General features: G+C 34.5%; 1 protein-coding gene across 4 annotated transcripts in view; it reads right to left on the minus strand.

Moving 5' to 3' along the window:
- The window catches only part of LOC126829677 (fibropellin-3), a 40,843-nt gene extending 22,357 nt beyond the window's left edge, over positions 1 to 18,486 (minus strand). For 2 of the 4 annotated variants that reach the window (XM_056102744.1, XM_050559722.2), the window contains exons 1-2: positions 18,221 to 18,484; positions 1,375 to 1,482 (exon numbers count right to left, since the gene is read on the minus strand). In XM_056102744.1, the coding sequence (XP_055958719.1) occupies positions 1,375 to 1,482; positions 18,221 to 18,383 (271 nt within the window). In that variant the 5' untranslated portion in view covers positions 18,384 to 18,484. Of the gene's footprint in view, positions 1 to 1,374; positions 1,483 to 18,220 lie in introns of all 4 variants that reach the window. The other 2 variants (XM_056102746.1, XM_056102745.1) reach the window with 2 other exon arrangements.
- Between the last annotated feature and the right edge of the window lie 3,124 nt (positions 18,487 to 21,610).

Here is a 21,610-nt window from a genome sequence, read left to right on the forward strand (position 1 = left end):
CATGTTTGGCATATGACGTTAATAAATATAAACAAATTTAATTTCCCCAAATAAGACACCCTGTCTTAATTCCTCTTCTTCGTGTCTACTTTTTAATTCCTGGAGTTGGCTTTAGATTTGGGCATATTTATATCTCTTCCTTGGTGGTTTCTGTTCCCCGACATACTGTACGATTCTAATTTAATTAATATTTTGCTCTTGTAAAATGAGATCATATCAAAAACATTTCGGATGAACTTTAACAACTAGCTTCTTGATCCTTGAATGCCATTCTTCCAGGGTGTTGTTGATTTTGTGTTCCCCTGTGTGGTAGTGGTTCCACTGATGAGGAGCATGTTCATCCTCCCCCTTTGGTTGTTTACGTAGTCGGCCAATTCAGTTATTTTTGGATCTGATTGAGAGTGGGCGAATATGTGAACAATACTTGAATGATCTGATGATTTTCATCATTAGTTGCCAATTGGTGAGTAAAATTCAGAGTGAACACTACTTGGATGATGTTATGATATTCATCATTAGTTGCCAAATGGTGAATAAAATTCAGAGTGAACATAAATTCATTAAATCTCTAACACCGTTAATTGGGTCCTAATAACAACATGCCTTTCTTCAAACGAAAGCCGATAAGTCCATATCCGTGCCTTCGTGGGAAGTCCATATCTGCGCCTTCGTGGGAAGGATTAATTTTGGTCACGCTCTGTAACGGCGCCGTAGTGGTAATACACTGACCTCACACACGTTAGTAATCATGTATGTGAGACAGTGAGTTATCATAATTCCAAATGTTAAGTATGGCATAATGTAATATGGATATTTCTTAACGGGTTAGAAATTATCAGAGATTTAAGTAAAATAATGAATGCAACAAGTACTGGTGATGATATGATACCCATTGAGATTTATAAATTCGCGGCATGATATCTAATTCAATTTCCTGAATCCTGATCTTTTTGCGTTAAAGAAGGGGCAGCTCAAGCTGAGTCCAGTAAAGTAACAGTGAATGTGAACCGGACCGCCTCGTCTTGTGTAAATATGTACTAGTAACTGTAATTATATATGAGTTTTATCGATTTCATGTGCGCCTCTGTGGGAATTAATCGATACATTGTTAGAGCATTATCACATGGCCACATGAAAACAATGTTTTATTCAGATGTAATAGATAAATTCTTATGTTAATCTGGTGTCGAACAAGACTGCATCTTAATTTAAAGATTTAATTCAGATGTAATGGGCGAATTCTTACGTTAATCTGGCGTCAAATAAGGCTACACCCCGAGTCCTTTCGGGCTTGATTTGTTCATAATGAGCTTGTTGGCTGGTCAATTATGGCTGACTAAATTATTATGACAATAAAGAATGTACTTAACTTACCGTCACAGTTTTTTCCTAAATATCCTATAGCACAATTACAGCTGTAACTGTTATCAACTGGTGAACACGTTCCATTATTCTTACATGGGTTAGGTAGACACACATTCACTGCAATTAAATATGCTCACTATTTCCCTATACTTAATTTTTGGAGTAATAATATTTTGATTTTGCTTGTAAATACCGAATCGGTCTGAGCAACCATAATGATAAACAAAATCACGTGGTTTAGCTACTCGTGCATATTCGAAAGCAAATTACAACGATGACAGGCGAGTTTGCAATCCAGGATCCTTTACCGAAATGGTTCCATGTATATCTGTAAATGCAATCAATTTAAACCCATTTTCTCCCCCTCTCTCGGGGAAATTATTGATACGATATACAATATATCTTTCCATCACAGTTTTCTCCTAAATACCCAGGAGTACAACTACAGCTGTAACCGTTATCAACCGTTGAGCACGTACCATTATTTTTACATGGATTTGGGGTACACCGTTACACATTAATTACTTGGTAAATGTTATAAAGGAATGGAACAAACTTTTCAACTGGCACCGTAGTAAACATATTTGTCTACCACAATGCAGTTCATTTTGAAATAGGTTAATAAATAGAAAAGTGTTCTTTAATCTTTGCACCCACTAAAGAATATCATTGCCGGAGTGCGAGAATGGTTAATCAAACATGTTACGTTTTTCTCGTCATGTCCCAAGGGCACAAGTTTGTCCGAGGTCTCAGAGCTACCCAGTCCGCCCCTACAAACAATGGACGTCTCTTAGGATTTGTCTTTAATTTGATAAAGCCTGGTAGACGTTATATTATATAGGTCGACAGTCCACCTAACAGGTACTTGAAGAGATTAACATTTCTTACATTATCTTGTCTAGCATACTACAATATCGAGGGTTTAGAACATAATTGTGATAAGTCACAATGCCTGATATATTGACTTATCACAATTATGTTCTATACCCTCGATATATACAAAGTATATCACGCGCTAGAGTGCCGCGCTTCGACCTCTAGCTGGCCGGTTACCTCTAGCTTGCGGTTGTGGTTTCGATCCCTGGTGTGAGCGTATGTGCCTTGGAAATAGGGACGCCTTCTCAACCTCGTGTGTTTACTCCTAGACTAGTCAAATTTTCGTTAAATCAGAATGTTAGAAGCATTTCTTAGTAAAAGTGGGGAACATCACTTTTCTTAATGATTTTGATGTGCTGAATACGTCTATCCATGTTCCCAAGCCGAAATTTTAGTTTTTGACCTTCTAATTAACATAAATACAAAATGGCCGCCAAATGCTGTTAGATTGTCAGCTATCTCGTTAACTATCGACTTTTGGGCCTATAAATGTATTACAGACATATAGGAAGTCGACCCCAATAAATCCAAAAATGATGTCATTATGCCCCTGTGACGTCATACCCAAGATGGCAGCCATATTGATCAAAATTGTGTCTTGATGTCCTTTTCCTTTTGGTTATTTGTGGATGTCTACCAATGTAGTATTCGTTTCTATCTGACAACGGGTGTTGATAAAGGGCATTTATATAGATGACGTCACAGTCGTATGGCGTCATTGTCTCGTAGTAGTTGTCTTTCTTATCGCGTGTTCACCGGATATAGTACTTGACTGCATAAAATTTGCCAAATGTTTTTATTGTATAATTGTGACCACATCTCCAGCTTTACCTGAGCAATAAGGCTCCTTCCCAAACACAGAATTAAACCCGGGAAATGTTCTCAAAAAGACAACCTGACTTCTGAGATGGCAATGTGTTCTCCATGATTTTCATGTAACTCATGCTGCACGTGCTTTTCACCGGGACCAGCCCTATAAAATTCAGCCCCCATACCTGGTTGAAACATTCACACTACAACGTCATCAGCATGCCACAACTCACGACAGCCCAGAGAAACCAGGCGCATTGAAGAGTCGACGCTGGCCACACTGCCCAAGCCGTTGCCAATCACTTCCAGGTCAGTGTTCGAACCATCTACAGGCTTCAGCAACGCTTTCGGGCCCCCCCAACACCACGGATGATCTCCCCCCGACCAGGTAGACCAAGAGTTACCAAATGGCGATAAGACCGCCATGTTGTGCGACAGCACGTGCAGCATCCCTTCACACAGGCATCTGAGACAGCACGTCAGACAGTAGGAACACACGGAAGACCCATCAGTACCGATACAGTGCGCCGACGTCTCACCAGAGAGAACATCCACTGCCGTAGACCTCACCGTGGACACATCTTCACCCCTCGCCATCGACGTGAACGTCTAGAGTTTGCCCAACAACACCAGAACTGGTGAGCCACGCAATGGAGAACTGTCAGATGACAGGACCAGAATATGGCGTCGAAGTGGCCAGCGTTGCTCTGACCAATGTGTCATGGAACGTGACTCATGGGGTGGTCCAAGCATAATGGATTGGGGTGGAATCGGCCTGTACTAGAAAGTGTATCCTAGGATGTTCCAAAATCTTGGTCCAGGGAGAGGAGGCGGCATCACAGCAGTGTGCTACATCGATCAAGCTCTCAGACCCCACGTCATACCACATTTGGCACGTCATCGCGAGACAACGTTTTCCAGCATGACAACGCCTGTGCCCACACGTTTTACAGCAGAACGACGTCAACGTTATGCACTGGTCAGCCCTTAGTCCGGACTTAAACTGTTTTAGGCGATTGACGGATCTTGAAGCATCAATCATTATATGACACAAGCCACAATAAGATGTAGAACTTTAGATGAAAAGGCAGTTAAATTTAAATTATTTTTTTCCAATTCTTTGGGGGTCAAAAACTTGTATTAATAATTCATCTTTCAAATTTTGTAATGAAAAAGAGAACTTATCGTTCTGTTTTTATGCAAATACATATTTTGCGGACCATGCGACCTTGTAATCGACGTCACATGTCCAATTAATATTTGCCCCAAATTTGCTAATAAATACCGGCCCAGTTGATTTGCAGTGTGATAATATCAAAATCTACATTTTTGAATGTAAAGATATGTCTTTGTGCCCTGTTACCCCAAGATATTGGCAAAGATCTTTCCTGGACATCTGGTTTCAAAACAGTGTGAAATTTCCCAACTGATAACTCTTCTACACTCTTTCTTGGGCATGATTTCATTGTTATTCTTAGCCGATATGTTACAATATTTGATCAATGATTATTTTTTTATTAAATTTTACTGCTCTGTACTGTTTTGTCAATATTATACAAAATATTTGTAACGGAAGTGACTCCCTACTATGTAACGGACGTTACTATTGACCCAATTAAAAGTGCTAGGTGTATCTGAGTACAATGCAGCAAAACCTACTTTGAAATATATTCAAAAAGAATGCGTCCTTTACAGATTTCAATATAACCACAAATGGTTGATTGTTTTAATGCTTAGATAAGTATTAATGGTTTGTATTTGAACATCAAATTATATAAGCGAAAAATAGTAAGATACATTATGTACATCTTAAAACACGCCCTTCTCACTTACTACTTCGGCGAATATCATTTGATAATTTAGATGATCAGAATTAAACACCGTTTTGCTATGTTATTATTTTTTTATGATTTGGTGGGGGTATACTAAATTAGGGGATTGGATTGAAAGATTATAGCTACCATCCTATGGAGACATAATGTGTGGTAAGTGTTAATTTAACTAGATATCAGAAAAGTACCATGTTTTCATGAATTTTCTGACGACTAACGTACTGTTTAGATAAATTGTACAATATTTATCAGTTCACTAGTTACAATAAAATCATGCATTATAGCTATTTTTATTTATTTATCCCTGGTGCTTCAAATTCAATTCAGGGTGCCTCAACATATTTAAAAATATGTTTTAAAGCTTTAGGTCATTTTATTATATCTTTCTACCATAAATAATAGCCGGATTTAAGTATACCAAAAGTTAAAGAAGAAATATAACCAGTTTTTGAGTCATTCAGATATGACTGCCAAAATTGTCATAAGCACGCATGTTTTTAGGCTAAAGTCTAACCAGAAAACTTAGTGTCAATACATTATTAAATTTTATATTCCATTAATCAATTCCATTCCGCCATTGGTTTGTCTTAAACTCGTCATTTGTGTTCATGGGCATCAGGGTCGAGATGGCAACGTTATATGTTTTATTCCTCTAATTTACTATGAAACACCATTCGGTTCGCGTCACGGGTTAACGGCATATTAATAGCTTTATTCACTGAGATGGTTCCTTTACTTGTGGTTTATTTTTCGAATTGCTTTTTGTATTTATTTACAGAGGTTAAAAATTTAAATGGAAATATTTAAGCACCTTCTTGTTAAACCGTTGAAAGATTTAATGTTTGGATTAAGGTTAAGTGAATGTAGGTCAAACATGCCGTTTGACAGATGTGTATTAGGGTGTTCAAGATTAAAAGTTATTCCCTACAAGGTGGTTCTACGGTTCTTATCATACAATTCAGCTGTGAAATAACACAATTTCTTTCATTATGTGTACAACAATAAAACTATTTCAATTTCAAGTTGTCTAAACCAGAGTGTTGTGAGGTATGCATCTAAGTGTTTTGACGACCTGAAAAATATACTTAATTTTATTTAAACTTATTAGAATCTTAGGATGATTTAAACAAAGGCACAAGACCGGTTCCAGATTCAATAATACATATAGCAAGTATAACAAACCTTTAAACCTTGATACGTTCACTATTTCGGGCATTAAACTAATGGCTGATATTGTTTGTAGATAATACTACATCTTCAAAACATATTATCAATTTAATTCAAGCCTACTGTCCTAAACGCAGATATAGCACAATTATTAGATAATACGAATTAATTAAGTTAAGCATTCCCCAATCATGGGTGAGAGAAAATCAAACCAACTTGAATATAACAACAATGTCTTCCACCAACACGAGCCACGTGTTAGATGATGAATGAATTTGTCACAACAATTCAATTAAAATCTAAGTGTTGTTATGAAAAATGTCTCGGCTCTAAATTTGTAAAACTTATTTGTTTAAATTATTGGGAAAAGAATGGTTTCTTGTGTAATTTTCCTATCATATGGAAAACCATTTTTTGTATTTTTAGAAACCCTAAATGTATTGACTTAGATTATAAAATTTTACATAATATATTATGGTCAACGGAAAAGCTATTTAAGATAGGTAAAGTAAGTGACGAATATTGCCCGGTTTGTAAACCAATGCACGAAGATATTCAATATTTACTACATGTCATTATTAAACAGTTTTTTTAAACTTCTAATTAAGAATATAATGAAAATAAATATAAGTAGTAATGAATTAGGCACTGTAATTTTATTTGGTCTCCAGCGGTCAAGTAAAACTCCACCAATAGAGTTATGTAATATTATTATGTGTACAATACGATTAGCTATATATAATAGATAATATATCCTGCGTACACATCTACGAAAAGAATGAGAGTGCTAAAGATTTTATTTTAAAATTTATTTAGCCTCCCGGGTTAAATGATGAGATAAGCATCGATTTTTAACTTTAAATAAAAGAAACAAAAAGTCTAATTTACTATAAAACACCATTCGGTTCGCGTCACGGGTTAACGGCATATTAATAACTTTATTCACTGCGATGGTTTCTTTACTTGTGGTATATTTTTCGAATTGCTTTTTGTATTAATTTACAACGGTTATTGGGAATAAACGCGACGGTGGATTGAGCTCTCCTGATCTTAACCTCAAGAGTAAAGCCTTAAGTCTAAAATGGTTAATTAAATTTAGTGACGAACAGTATGCTCATATATGGAAAAACACAATGATGTATTTTATTAACACGTACGGTGATTTTAATCTTGGTAAAGATATCTTAAAAGTTTTATATACCAAAAGATTATTGAAGAATTTACCAGATTTTTATAAAAACTTACTAGAATCCTGGGATGATTTAAACCAAGGCACAAGACCCTTCCCAGATACAATTGTGGATATAGCTATACAACCATTGTTTAACAATAAATATATTAAGAATAATAATAAATCCCTAAATAATGATACTTTCATTATTTCGGGCATTAGACAAATAGCTGATATTTTAGATAATACTAAACCTGGGTTTATATCTACAAAACGTATTATTAGTTTAATTCACGCTTATAACCCTAAACGTAGATATAACACAATTGTTAGAAATTACGAATTAATTAAGACAAGTATCCCCCAATCATGGTTGAGAGTAATTCACACTAACACGTATGTAACAACAATGTCGTCTTCCAACACAAGTCATATGATAGACGATGAATTGATAACACCAAATAAATTAACTTCTAAATTCTGCTATCAGAAGCTACTCAGCTATAAATTTGTTCAACCAACTTGTTTAAATTATTGGGAGAAAAAGGGTTTCGTGTGTAATTTTCCTATCATATGGAAAAACGTGTTTTGTACTTACAAAAATCCTAAATGTGTTGACTTAGATTTTAAAGTTGTACATAATATATTATGGTCAAAAGAAAAGCTATTTAAGATAGGTAAAGTAAGCGACGAATATTATCCTGTTTGTAAATTAATGCTCGAAGATATTGAACATTTATTCATTAGATGCCAACATTTGACAGATTTTAAACTTTTGATTAAAGATATACTAGTGGATATATTGAAAATAAATATAAGTATTAATGAACTAGGCACTGTTATTTTATTTGGTCTTCAACAGTCATGTAAAACCCTTCCAATAGAGTTATGTAATATTATTTTATGTACAGTAAGAATAGCTATATACAAAAGAAGAATGTTAGCCTTAAAAGATGGACATATTATAGATGTTAAGCCATTGTTTAAAAGATTGTTAAAAGATCATATATACTGTGTAAATATCTACTACAAAAAACATAAAACTGTTAAAGATTTTATTTCCAAGTTCATTAAGCCATTCTTTCCTATTAAACAAGGATTAAATGGTGAGATAAGCATTGACTTTAAAAAAAAAAAGTTTTTATTTCAAATGTACATACGCACTTTTCAATCTTTTTTTTAACAATTTCATAATGTTGTATATTAAAGTATATATGAATACATTCTAAAGCATATATGTATTGTATATGATATTGTATTTAAAATTTGTGAATAAACATTTTTCAAGAAAAAAAAAACAAAAAAAAAACGGTTAAAAGTTTAATTGAAAATATTCTAAATATTTTTCTTTATAACTGATTTGCTCAGTCATAACATGTTTTAGAGGCCTACACAACAATGCAATTTGTGGTTGTAATCATTTATTTAACACCTTCTTGTTAAACCGTTGAAAGATTTAAAGTGTGGATTAAGGCTAATTGAGTGTAGGTCAAATATGCCCCTGGCGAAGTGTGTATTAGGGTGTTAAAGGAGCTAAGTCTCTCACTCGATATTTTCCATAATAATCGAAATTAAAAACACAAATTAAAATTCAATATTGGTTCATTTCAATCCAACATGATGTTGTTATATACATGTAGTCGTGAAAATGTGGGATCCTAATATCCAATATTTAAGACACAATGAACGTGTACCATATCGTTCCGGGCGAAAAATCAAGGAAAATTTACAATCCAACATGATGTTGTTATATAGTCGTGAAAATGTGGTATATTTACTGTCGCATTGTAATTTTTCCTTGATTTTTCACCCGTGCGGGTATAGATAATCTTATAAATGAATACTTCTTAGAATACAAGACGATATTCATCCCAACTTTACATGTAATGTTTAATTATCTTTTTGGTTGTGGTATATATCCAAATAGTTGGTCAACAGGAGTTATTATACCGTTATATAAAAAGGGTGGCCCCCATGATGATAACAATTATCGTGGTATAACCCCGAATAGTCATTTAGGTAAAATGTTCACGTCTATTTTTAATAAGTGACTGCAGAACTTTAACTCTGAACATACTATATTGTCAGATGCGATGTTCGGATTTAGAGAGGGTTTGGGTACTAGGGATGCAACTTTCACTTTACATAATTTAATACTTAAGACTTTGTCACAGAAAAAAGCGGCTATATTGCTGATTCATCGACTCTTACAAAGCATTTGATAATGTCTCGCACACAAAAATATGACAGAGACTACTCAAACATGGCGTAACAGGGAAACTTCTCAAATTATTAAAATCTATGTACTCCCAGATACAATCATGTGTCAAATTTAAAGGCGAATTTTCAGATTACTTTACATGTACCTCTGGCTTATTACAAGGCGAGTCTCTCTCACCATTTTTGTTTTCATTCTATGTCACCGATTTGGAAACTAAACTGCTTAGCTGTAATAGTGAACCTATAAGTATTGGTGACATCAATTTGTGTCTACTAATGTATGCAGACGATACCGTATTACTTAGCTACTCACCTGATAATTTACAGAATATGTTGAATGGTATAGATGAATATTGTTCGGTCAATTGCCTCGATTTAAATGCAAATAAAACGAAAATCGTCGTTTTTAGAAACGGTGGTAAGATCATGTGTAATGCAATGTGATATTATAGAAATATTTTAGTTGAAGTAGTCAGTAGCTTTAATTACCTTGGTATAGTTTTCAACTATAACGGTAAATTATCTGTTACCCGGAAAACTATAGCTCTACAGGGACAGAAATCTTGCTTTAGTTTAATGCAAACCATCAAAGACAACCATTTAATATACAAACCGGTTTAGCATTATTTGACACATACGTGGTCCCCGTTTTAAATTATGCATCAGAAGTCTTGGGATGTCATGCAGGAAGCCGATAATATAGAAAAGGTCAATAGGTCATTTTGTAAGAAAATGTTGGGTGTTAGAACATCAACAAGTAACGTATTAGTAGCCTTTGAACTTGGTAGACTTAGCTCCTTTAACACCCTAATACACACTCTGACCTACACTCAAACTTTAAATCTTTCAACGGTTTAACAAGAAGGTGCTAAATAAATGATTACAACCACAAATTGCGTTGTTGTGTAGGCCTCTAAGACATGTTATGACTGAGCAAATAAGTTATAAAGAAAAATATTTAGAATATTTTCAATTAAACTTTTAACCGTTGTAAATTAATACAAAAAGCAATTCGAAAAATATATCATAAGTAAAGAAACCATCGCAGTGAATAAAGTTATTAATATGCCGTTAACCCGTGACGCAAACCGAATGGTGTTTTATAGTAAATTAGACTTTTTGTTTCTTTTATTTAAAGTTAAAAATCGATGCTTATCTCATCACTTAACCCGGGAGGCTTAATAAATTTTAAAATAAATGAAATGAAATGGAGTTTTATGGCACGTCAGCTCCAACCGGGCTATATGGTGCCAAACACATGGTGACTTTGACGAGACAAATTAAATCAATATCACATAAATATTTTATATACATAAATAAAAACAAGTATCACAGACAATGTTGTTAAAAATAAATACAAGTCCTTTATGTATATAAATAATTAAAAACAAAAATACGGATATATATATACAATTAAAATTTGTAATAAAAGTTTGTCTCTTTTAAAAAGTTTAACCATTTTCCATACAGCTCCGGTTGAGCAAATAATTGATGTAGTGACTGGCAACGGTAATAGTTTTTATCTTACATTCTTGAGATGATTGCACTCAATCAAAATGTGCTTAACTGTCAAAGGAACATGACAGTGAACACATGCTGGTTGCGGCTCTCGCTTCAAAATGAAAATGTGAGTTAAAAAAGTATGACCAATACGAGAGCGACACAAAACAACTTCATCCCCCCTGTTGGTTCTATAGGAGTTTGGCCAGTCTCCTATGAGAGGTTTAATGTGATGAAGTTTATTTGTGTCTGCAAGATCCCAAGACCGTTGCCAGCGGTCATATATAAAAGAATTTATAGAAAATTTAAAATCATTGAAAGGTATTAAAAATTGAGATATGGGAAGATCTAAAGCAGACTTGGCAGCCAAATCTGCTTGTTAAAATAAAATCTTTAGCACTCTCATTCTTTTCGTAGATGTGTACGCAGTATATATTATCTATTATGTATAGCTAATCGTATTGTACACATAATAATATTACATAATTCTATTAGTGGAGTTTTACTTGACCGCTGGAGACCAAATAAAAGTACAGTGCCTAATTCATTACTACTTATATTTCTTTTCATTATATTCTTAATTAGAAGTTTAAAAACTGTTTAATAATGACATCTAGTAAATGTTGAATATCTTCGTGCATTGATTTACAAACCGGGCAATATTCGTCACTTACTTTACCTATCTTAAATAGCTTTTACGTTGACCATAATATATTATGTAAAATTTTATAATCTAAGTCAATACATTTAGGGTTTTTAAAAATACAAAAAATGGTTTTCCTTATGATAGGAAAATTACACAAGAAACCATTCTTTTCCCAATAATTTAAACAAATAAGTTTTACAAATTTAGAGCCGAGACATTTTTCATAACAACACTTAGATTTTAATTGATTCGGTGTCACAAATTTATTCATCCTCTATCACGTGGCTCGTGTTGGTGGAAGACATTGTTGTTATATTCAAGTTGGTTTGATTTTCTCTCACCCATGATTGGGGATTGCTTAACTTAATTAATTCGTATTATCTAATAATTGTGCTATATCTGCGTTTAGGCCAGTAGTCTTGAATTAAATTGATAATATGTTTTGAAGATGTTAACCTATGCTTAGTGTTATTTACAATATCAGCCATTAGTTTAATGCCCGAAATAGTGAACGTATCAATGTTTAAAGGTTTGTTATACTTGCTATATGTATTATTGAATCTGGAACCGGTCTTGTGGCTTTGTTTAAATCATCCTAAGATTCTAATAAGTTTTTATAAAATTAAGTATATTTTTCAAGTCGTCAAAACACTTAGATGCATACCTCACAACACCCTGGATTAGACAACTTGAAATTGAAATAGTTTTATTGTTGTACACACAATGAAAGAAATCGTGTTATTTCACAGCTGAATTGCATGGTAAGAACCGTAGAACCACCTTGTAGGGAATAACTTTTAATCTTTAACACCCTAAACACACTCTGTCAAACGGCATGTTTGACCTACATTCACTTAACCTTAATCCAAACTTTAAATCTTTCAACGGTTTACAAGAAGGTGCTAAATATGTCCATTTAAACTTTTAACCTCTGTAAATAAATACAAAAAGCAATTCGAAAAATAAACCACAAGTAAAGGAACCATCTCAGTGAATAAAGCTATTAATATGCCGTTAACCCGTGTCGCTAACCGAATATTGTGTTTTATAGTAAATTAGACGAATAAAACATATAACGTTGCCATCTCGACCCTGATGCCCATGAACACAAATGACGAGTTTAAGACAAACCAATGGGGGAATGGAATTGATTAATGGAATATAAATTTTATTATGTATTGACAATACTTTTCTGGTTAGATTTCAGCCTAAACACGACATGTGTGTTGGTGACAATTTTGGCAGTCATATCTGAATGACTCAAAAAATGTTTATATTTCTTTAACTTTTGGTATACCTAAATTCGGGCTATTATTTATGGTAGAAAGATATAATAAAATGACCTAAAGCTTTAAAACATATTTTTAAATATGTTGAGGCACCCTAAATTGAATTTGAAGCACCAGGGATAAATAAATAAAAATAGCTATAATGCATGATTTTATTGTAACTAGTGAACTGATAAATATTGTACAATTTATCTAAAGAGTACATTTATGAACACGTGGTACTTTTCTGATATCTACTTAAATTAACACTTACCCAGATCTTGGCATAAGCATGACTTAAAATGATCACGGCTAAAACAATTCCGTGCGAATCAAGCATTCTTTATGTAAGAATAGAGCTTTATAAGACCGTAAATGCACCACACATTATGTCTCCATAATATGGTAGTTATAATCTTTCAATCCAATCCCCTAATTTAGTATACCCCCACCAAATCATAAAAAAATAATAACATAGCGAAACGGTGTTTAATTCTGATCATCTAAATTATCAAATGATATTCGCCGAAGTAGTAACTGAGAAGGGCGTGTTTTAAGATATACATAATGTATCTTACTATTTTTCGCTTATATAATTTGATTTTCAAATACAAACCATTAATACTTATCTTAGCATTAAAACAATCAACCATTTGTGATTATATTGAAATCTGTAAAAGACGCATTCTTTTTGAATATATTTTTAAAAAATAATATGTTAAGTACAACAGTCCAGTAGGTTTTGCTGCATTGGAAAAAAACATATTCGTAACGCTTTTTCAACAAGCAATTGTTATACTCTTAGTGATTTGTAGAGCGTCAAATCACAATGTTATTGTACTGTTTTAAATTGTAGCTTTTATTCATTCATGTAAAACATTTATTACAATTTTATAATAAAATGTATAAAACACTGAGTTCGAGATTCAAATCACAAATCCATCCAAGCTAGAAAACTGCAAATCCGAATATTTTTGTTTATAAAATATTTACTTTCCATTCAATAAATATTCCAGTCATCTAGTTTTGGATTTGGGGAAATTCATTCTCCTTTTCCCATAAATACAGATTGCCGTATTATTTAATAATCAAACCAAACAGCATGTAATCAAAGAACGCTTGCATCCGCCATATGTAATATTGTCACGTGACATTGTTATGTTTTGTTTCGCTCGGGAAGCGTTTATTATACATAATAGAACTCCAGTGTAGTAAGCCATAACTATGAACAATATCATGTCCCAAATAAATAATCTAATATGTAGATCTGCAATTGGTCACATGATGGTCCGAACATTATTTGTATGGCTCTATTTGTTGACAGCAAATACCGCTAATAATTATCTTGGATAAAATACCTCGTTTAGTAAACGAGGCAATTTTACCCAGCCTCGTTCTGAACAAAATACCTCGTTCCAAAAACAGGGCAATTTAAAAAACCACGTTTTGGAACTCCAGAGAAACGAGGTTTTTTTTTTACCTCGTTACAACGAGGCAAAATCGGGACAAAAATTTTGACACGTTTTTGCCTCGTTTGGACAGAAATGCCGAACGAGGCATTCTGAGGTTTATAGTGATAATAACATCATTTTTGGATTTATTGGGGTCGACTTCCTATATGTCTGTAATACATTTATAGGCCAAAAAGTCGATAGTTAACGAGATATCTAACAATCTAGCCGCATTTGGCGGCCATTTTGTATTTATGCTAATTAGAAGGTCAAAAACTCAAATTTCGGCTTGGGAACATGGATATTCGTATTCAGCACACCAAAATCATTAAGAAAAGTCATGTTCTAAGTAAATCCTTTTTCCGGAAATTTAACCAGTCTATTCAGTTTCCTCTCACAGGAAAGGCCCTTCGCGTCCGCTGAGATAAATAAAAATGAAAGATAAGACTTGTGCGCGATATCACCTTCGGTGGAAGCGGACGTTAAACACTAAGAACAACAACCCACCCTCTCTTCTCACGACAGCGATATTAAAGTGATTTTTAGATATACAAGAACCTTTTATTATTTTAAAACTGTGTTTTAAAGTGACTTTTAGATATACAAGAACTTTTTATTATTTGTTTTTTTTTACCTATCTTCTATATATTACTAATTCAGATGTAAATAAGAAAAGTCATGTTCTAAGGAAATCCTTTTTCCGGAAATTTAACCAGTCTATTTATGTATTGGACGTTAAATTTGTAATAAACAACAAAACAACAGCAAAAGAACACATATGTATAATAATATCATGGCCTTGACTAATAATTCCCTATTGTCAAAATATAAGGTATGGTATGAGTTTATTTGAAACGCAAATTAAATTGATTATGAATATTGCGAGAATAACAGAACATGGGGTTTAAGGCGAAGGATAAATTCTATTGTCTAGAACACTCATGAGAGGAATATTCCTACTGTTCATTTAAGGATAATATTCACGCCATCAAGCTTAGTAACCAATGATAATAATTAATTACGTAATATTTGTGCAATTAAATAATAGATAGCCGAAATCATAATTGCAGTGTCAAATGTGTAGGGCAATTATATATAGACAAGTAATAACAACAAACCAGAAACCATGTATGGCAACCACAAGGTCAAAGGCATGACAACAACAAGATCAATCAAAGGCAAGGTGTAACTAACGGATTAGTGAAGCAACTGATGATTGGCATTAATTAAAGATACATTAGTTAAGAGTTTAATAAAGAGTTGGCCATTCTTGGTATAATAATTCAAAAATAGATGATAAAAAAAAGAAAATATTGAAAATTTCAGTCAAATTACTTTATTATAAAAGGAGTTGTCACTGTTGGAAGTTTGCACTAGACATAGGCATCAACTGTATCTGCACCGTCTACGAGAATTGCCGATCGTTTGATTGACAGACGATAACTCCACTTACATATTCTCGATTATCAAGTAACATTCTCAATGGCTATAAAACCCTCGCTTGGTAGGCCTTTCATCACCAGTTTCCGATATTCAGTAACTAACATTACACGTTAGTTTGGTCGGCCATTTCTTGATTTAATTTTACATGGACGGCTGTTTAAATCCAAGCTATACCAAAGCCATCCGAGGGTCTGCAGAGTTGATTTTGAGCTTGTCATGTAAAGGTCTAATTAATAATTTCTATAATATCTGAAGCCTAGATAAAGACTTGCAATAGGCTGATTTAGCTCTTGCATAATGTATGTTTAACATTAATAATTAATCATAGGGGTCAATAATTTAGACAGACAACCAATAATGACAAATCAGAAGCCATACATGAGGCGAGGGTATATCAAATGAAAGTAAAAGACTGATAATAGGTAGTAACAAATGAACTGAGATTTTAGCGATTGAATTTTCGGCCTAGCCTCGATCATCATTACTAAAATCTGTACGATAAAAAACACAGTCTCGATTATCCATTTAATGATTAAATTATGAATGGAAGTCGAACAGGAAATCGAAACTTAATCCAATACACATCTCAGGCTAGAGATGCAACCGAGAGTTGATTATGGTCTGGATAAGTTATTTCTAAATAACAATGTCTAATTAATAATTTAGATAACATTTCAGGCCTAAAGAAAGACCTGCAATTGGCAGATTAGCTCTTGCATAATGTATGTTTAACGAAAATAAAATATAATATTAAAATGCACACAAAACAGCCCAATCCACGGGATACACCCTTTCAACCGATTGAGACACACATTTTACACAGGTTAAATAAAAGAAACGGCTAACTGGTTTACTAAATGATACTTAAACAATTAGACTATAATTAAGTGGAATATTATTGATGGATTATGAATATCGGAAAGCATACACCACAGTCTTAACCACTGGCTCCTAAATGATTACAGTCCCACACACGTCCTCCCAATAGATACACACGTTCCACAAGTTTAGTGTGGGGAAACCGTATTAGTAACAGAAAACTAGTTTTATACACATGCCATGTATATTGAAATTAGTTTTGCAAGTCGATTACAATATTTGCACAAATTAATACACTTGATTCACGAATTAAATAAATTTAAGCATGTTGGAAAGTCAAGGCATGTACACATTAGTAACTGTTCTTCCATAAGCATGTGTTCCAGTTTTTTGCTCTACCCAGTAACTAAATGCATCTTAAAGGATTAGAAATGAACTGTTAGATTGTTAATTCTGTGTGTAACCATAAACTAAACAAAAAAACAATAAATTCACAACGTGGGATATTAGAGTGCCATTAAAAATATGTCTTAATCATAAGTAAAGAATTACAAATACAACCAGTGACAATACTAGACGATCACAAGGCTCTTAAAATATGTGGCAGAGAGAGTATGCGTCACACGTTGGGTTTGGCTTTCCACATCAAACCAGAGACACATATCATTGCATAGTGCTGCATCAGTAATGGAAACTAAATTTGAATTAACCAATCAGAAATAAGCGCTTCCCCAACCGCCACGTCTTCCGAAGAGAGACAAATGGGGTTTAACGTCCACTCGACACAAACCGTGTCATTTCGGGAATAACATATGGTTCAATTTTATTTCAATAATGCGCTTCCGCGTATGTGTCTTTAGCAGTAGGAGGAAACCGTTGGACCCGCAGAAAACCCACGAGGTTGGACAGGCGACCCTACTCCTTGTCACGTAGAAGGGGGGTTGGATGGCTGAATGGTTAGCGTGCGCGCGCTGTATCATAAAGTCTGTCATTGAGTCGACTGGCGTGGTTTCGAATCCCCGGTTGTACGTGGCAAGGAGTAGGGTCGCCTGTCCAACCTCGTGGGTTTTCTCCGGTTTCCTCCCACTGCTAAAGAACCCTACGCGCAAGCGAATTATGTAAATAAAATTAAACCATGTTAGTCCCGAAATGACCTAGTTTGTGTCGAGTGGACGTTAAACCCCATTTCTCTCTCTCTCTCTCTCTCTCTCACGTAGAACAGGGGAATCGAAACCACGTAAGTTGATTCAATGTCAAACCTTATGATACAACTCACACGCGCTAACCATTCGTCCAACTTCTTTCGGTCCAACGAAGTCAGTATTCAGAAATTGATATTGCTTAAATAATACCGCTAGGAAACGATCCATTTAGTGACATTGGGGGTTCTATATAAATTAAATACAGTCTAGTCTCCAACAAAAACGGATGGAGCGTGTTACATGTAGTGAGAATTGTGAAATAATCGGAGAAGAAAGGTCTTCACTGAGTCGAAACAAAATGGTGTGTGATATACGTGGTATACTAGACAAGATAATGGATGAAATTTTAATCTCTTCAAATACCTTTGGCCCAGTCCACCTGTACAGTGTAGTAGAACATAACAAATCTTTAAAAATAGAAAATAAATATTTAAAATAAACAAAGCTCACTTTTGCAGCAGGATTCACACAGATGAGCCTCTTTTACCTCTGAACAACTGATGCATCTTGGATTTCGCATCCCTCCATATCGTGACCAAGGCCACCCACTCCTTTGTCCCGAGATAGTCACAACAGTGGTCAAGACCATTGCAATGCACAAAATAACACGCATGATGATAATATTGTATAATACTATACTATACTATAGCACAAGAGTACGTGAAACAATTAGATTGCTGAACACAAGAGTTTATCGTTTGTTTTATACACAAATACCTGTTCACAGGTGTTCTTTTGTACATTATGTTTTAGGGAGTTCTCCAAACAAATAATATGCATCAGCTGTGTTTGGAAATAAAATCAGTAAATTTTATTTGGTCGTTAATTTTAGATCTAAAGGTTTTAGCAATCAACTTCTTGTCGACATGTTATTTTCATTTTATTCCCGGAAGTAATATTTTATATTTGTGCTGTTAGTGTTTTCCTCCTTCATCGTGATTGGTTATTGAAGATAAACGTGGCTGAACGATCGTTATTGTCAATGCATGAGGCACGGTATACCCAGGCCACACTACAATAATAGGAAACAAATTCAGTTGAATGCTATAATTTGGGTTGTTAGTGTTTTCCTCTTCATATCCGTGATTGGTTATTCAAGATTAACGTAGCTTAAGGATCGTTATTGTCCATGATGCATGGTATACCCCATATTCCTGAAGCAGTGGCCCAAGAAATCCCTCTCTGCCACTTGCTGGATTGACTTCTGATACTTGAGCTTTTGAGGGAGTGTCTATTCTTCCCGTTCAATCAAATATATCCCACGTACAGCAACATGATAGCCCTTCGTTTAATCTGGGTCTTCAATAAACTTTTGGACAGTGGTTTAAGGAATTTGAAAAAAAACGGTGAAAGTCTTGTTCGTCTCCAAACAGTATTGTATACATTGTATCCGTGTTGATAGCCCCGTTTGTCACGCAATCATTTCTCCTGCAATATTCTTCTATGCACTGGTTAATTGGGCATAATAAAATCGCGAGTCATGACGTAACGTTATGTAAACATATTTGGTCCAATTTGGAGCTTTGTTTAAAGCGTAATGACATTGTTACGCAGTTAGCTATTGGTTGTTAATTGGACTATTGATCAGTCATAATTTGGAACAGACATTTGCTTCCATTAAAGCAGTGTTTAGTGGGATTAGCTCTAATCAAACGAAACACTGCGGGGAGTATGGGTATATCCAGGCTAATGACTGTACTATACACTAACATGAAGAGAATTCAGTTTAATGCTATAAATTATGCAATTCAAACAACAAAAAAGCACGACTAGTCATGAATGTACATCCACCGTCATGTGAGATTTAAATATTCTCTTCAACCTGCCATCACCAAGAATTACGTGATTGGTAATACAGTAACATTATGACCGTATAGTCCGTTATACAAGAACTGAGGACGCAGACTTATGAGGAATTCAATAATAAAACAACACTCCCTCCCCCATCCCGCTTGACAGTAGCACCGGAAATCGCTGAAATTGACATAATTATGTTCAGTGGTACATGCTAGAATAGATTTGACGTATTTGAGCGATGGCATACCATACTGAACAACCCAGAACTAAACGAAATGAGGACACCCTTTGGGAAGGCACGGAACATGGCCACACTGGTAGGAAATCTCATCGAATTAGAGCGTTATCAACCATCTCCAATATTTTCTGCTTTTGCATTGTTGAGGGCAATGTTGGCTACCCTGCCTACCCACATTTATACATTTAGATATCGGCTAAAATCGATAGTAAACACGTGTTTAAATATTTATATCCTCAACAGTCTATAGACTAGTTAATGATTGGTTAGCATATTCAATTACCAGGAAATATAGATTTATTACGTATCTTTACCGATTATTACAGGGAAACATTATTATCACTCTACAAACAGCTATAGTCCCTTGTAAAAATGGTTCACCAATCTCTGCTAGGGTTACTGCCATCTCTATGTTTTACACACCAACTTTTGGACTTTGAAGGAATTATTAGTGAGCAGAAATTCGCCCATGTATCTGTTACCACCCGTCACTTCAGTCAGTTATATAAAGGGATAACCCGTGTTTTCCTTTTGCGTTCGTCACTTCCGATTGTTGAAACATTGATTACGCATCTATCGTAGCAATGATCTCTGTGATAAAATAACATTTGGCACGCGTTTAACCAGTTCTATCACATATGTGATAATGACTGGCAGCAATATTGTGCTTTAAGCTCGAAATGTTAATCATTGAACTTAATCAAGACATTCACCTAATAAGCATCTACATCATGTTAAAACATTCTACCTCAATTAAAAGCAGAGTTGTTCTGTTTCAAAGTCTTGACCAATCAAATTGCTTGTCTCACCTTAGCCTAAGCAGAACATTCTCATCATCGAACTTAGACAAGGTAATGATATAATGAATCTATACTCAGAGTTTCATCACTCTCACTTATATCATCAACCAATCAGATTGCTTATCTTTGTTTACAGTAAGGAGACAATGTTTATCATCGAACTAGATCAAGGCATTCACCTAATGAACGCCTACCTCAATTAGAAGGCGAGTTACTGTGTTCCAAAGTCTCGGCCAATCAAATTGCTTATTGCTCTGCTTACCCTGAGTAGAAAGTGCTCATTATCGAACTTAGTCAAGGTATTTATGTGATAAAACTATACACCAAGTGTCCTCACTCTCACTAAATTAGAACTAAAGTAATCGTGTCCCAAACACCAATCAATCAAATTGCTTATCTCTGCTTACCCTAAGCAGAAAATTCTCATCTTCATACTCCATCAACGCATTCACCTAATAAACACCTACGCTAAGTGTGAACATTCTAGCTCAATTAGAATGAGAGTTATGGCTCTGCTTACCCCAGCAGAAAATGCTCATTATCGAACTTAGTCAAGGTATGTATGTAATAAAACTATACACAAAATTTCATCACTCTCACTTAATTAGAACTAAAGTTATCGTGTCCTAAAACATCAACCAATCAAACTGCTTACCCTTTGCAGAAAAAGCTCATCTTCGAACACCATCACGGCATTGATCCAATAAACACCTACACCTAGTTTGAACATTCTACCTCAATTAGAAGATAGTTATTGTGTGCCAAAGTCTCGGCCAATCAAATTGCTTATCGCTCTGCTTAACCTAAGCAAAAAATGCTCATTATCGAACTTAGTCACGGTATTGATGTAATTGAACTATACACCAAGTTTCATCACTCTCACTTAATTAGAACTAAGTTATCGTGTCCCAAGCAGAAAATGCTCATCTTCGAACTCCATCGAGGCCATGGCCTAGTAAACCCCTACACCAAGTTTGAACATTCTAGCTCAATTAGAAGGAGAAT

The sequence above is a fragment of the Patella vulgata genome, chromosome 8 (assembly GCF_932274485.2).
Source record: "Patella vulgata chromosome 8, xgPatVulg1.2, whole genome shotgun sequence".
In the NCBI taxonomy this organism is placed as follows: Eukaryota; Metazoa; Mollusca; class Gastropoda; family Patellidae; genus Patella; species Patella vulgata.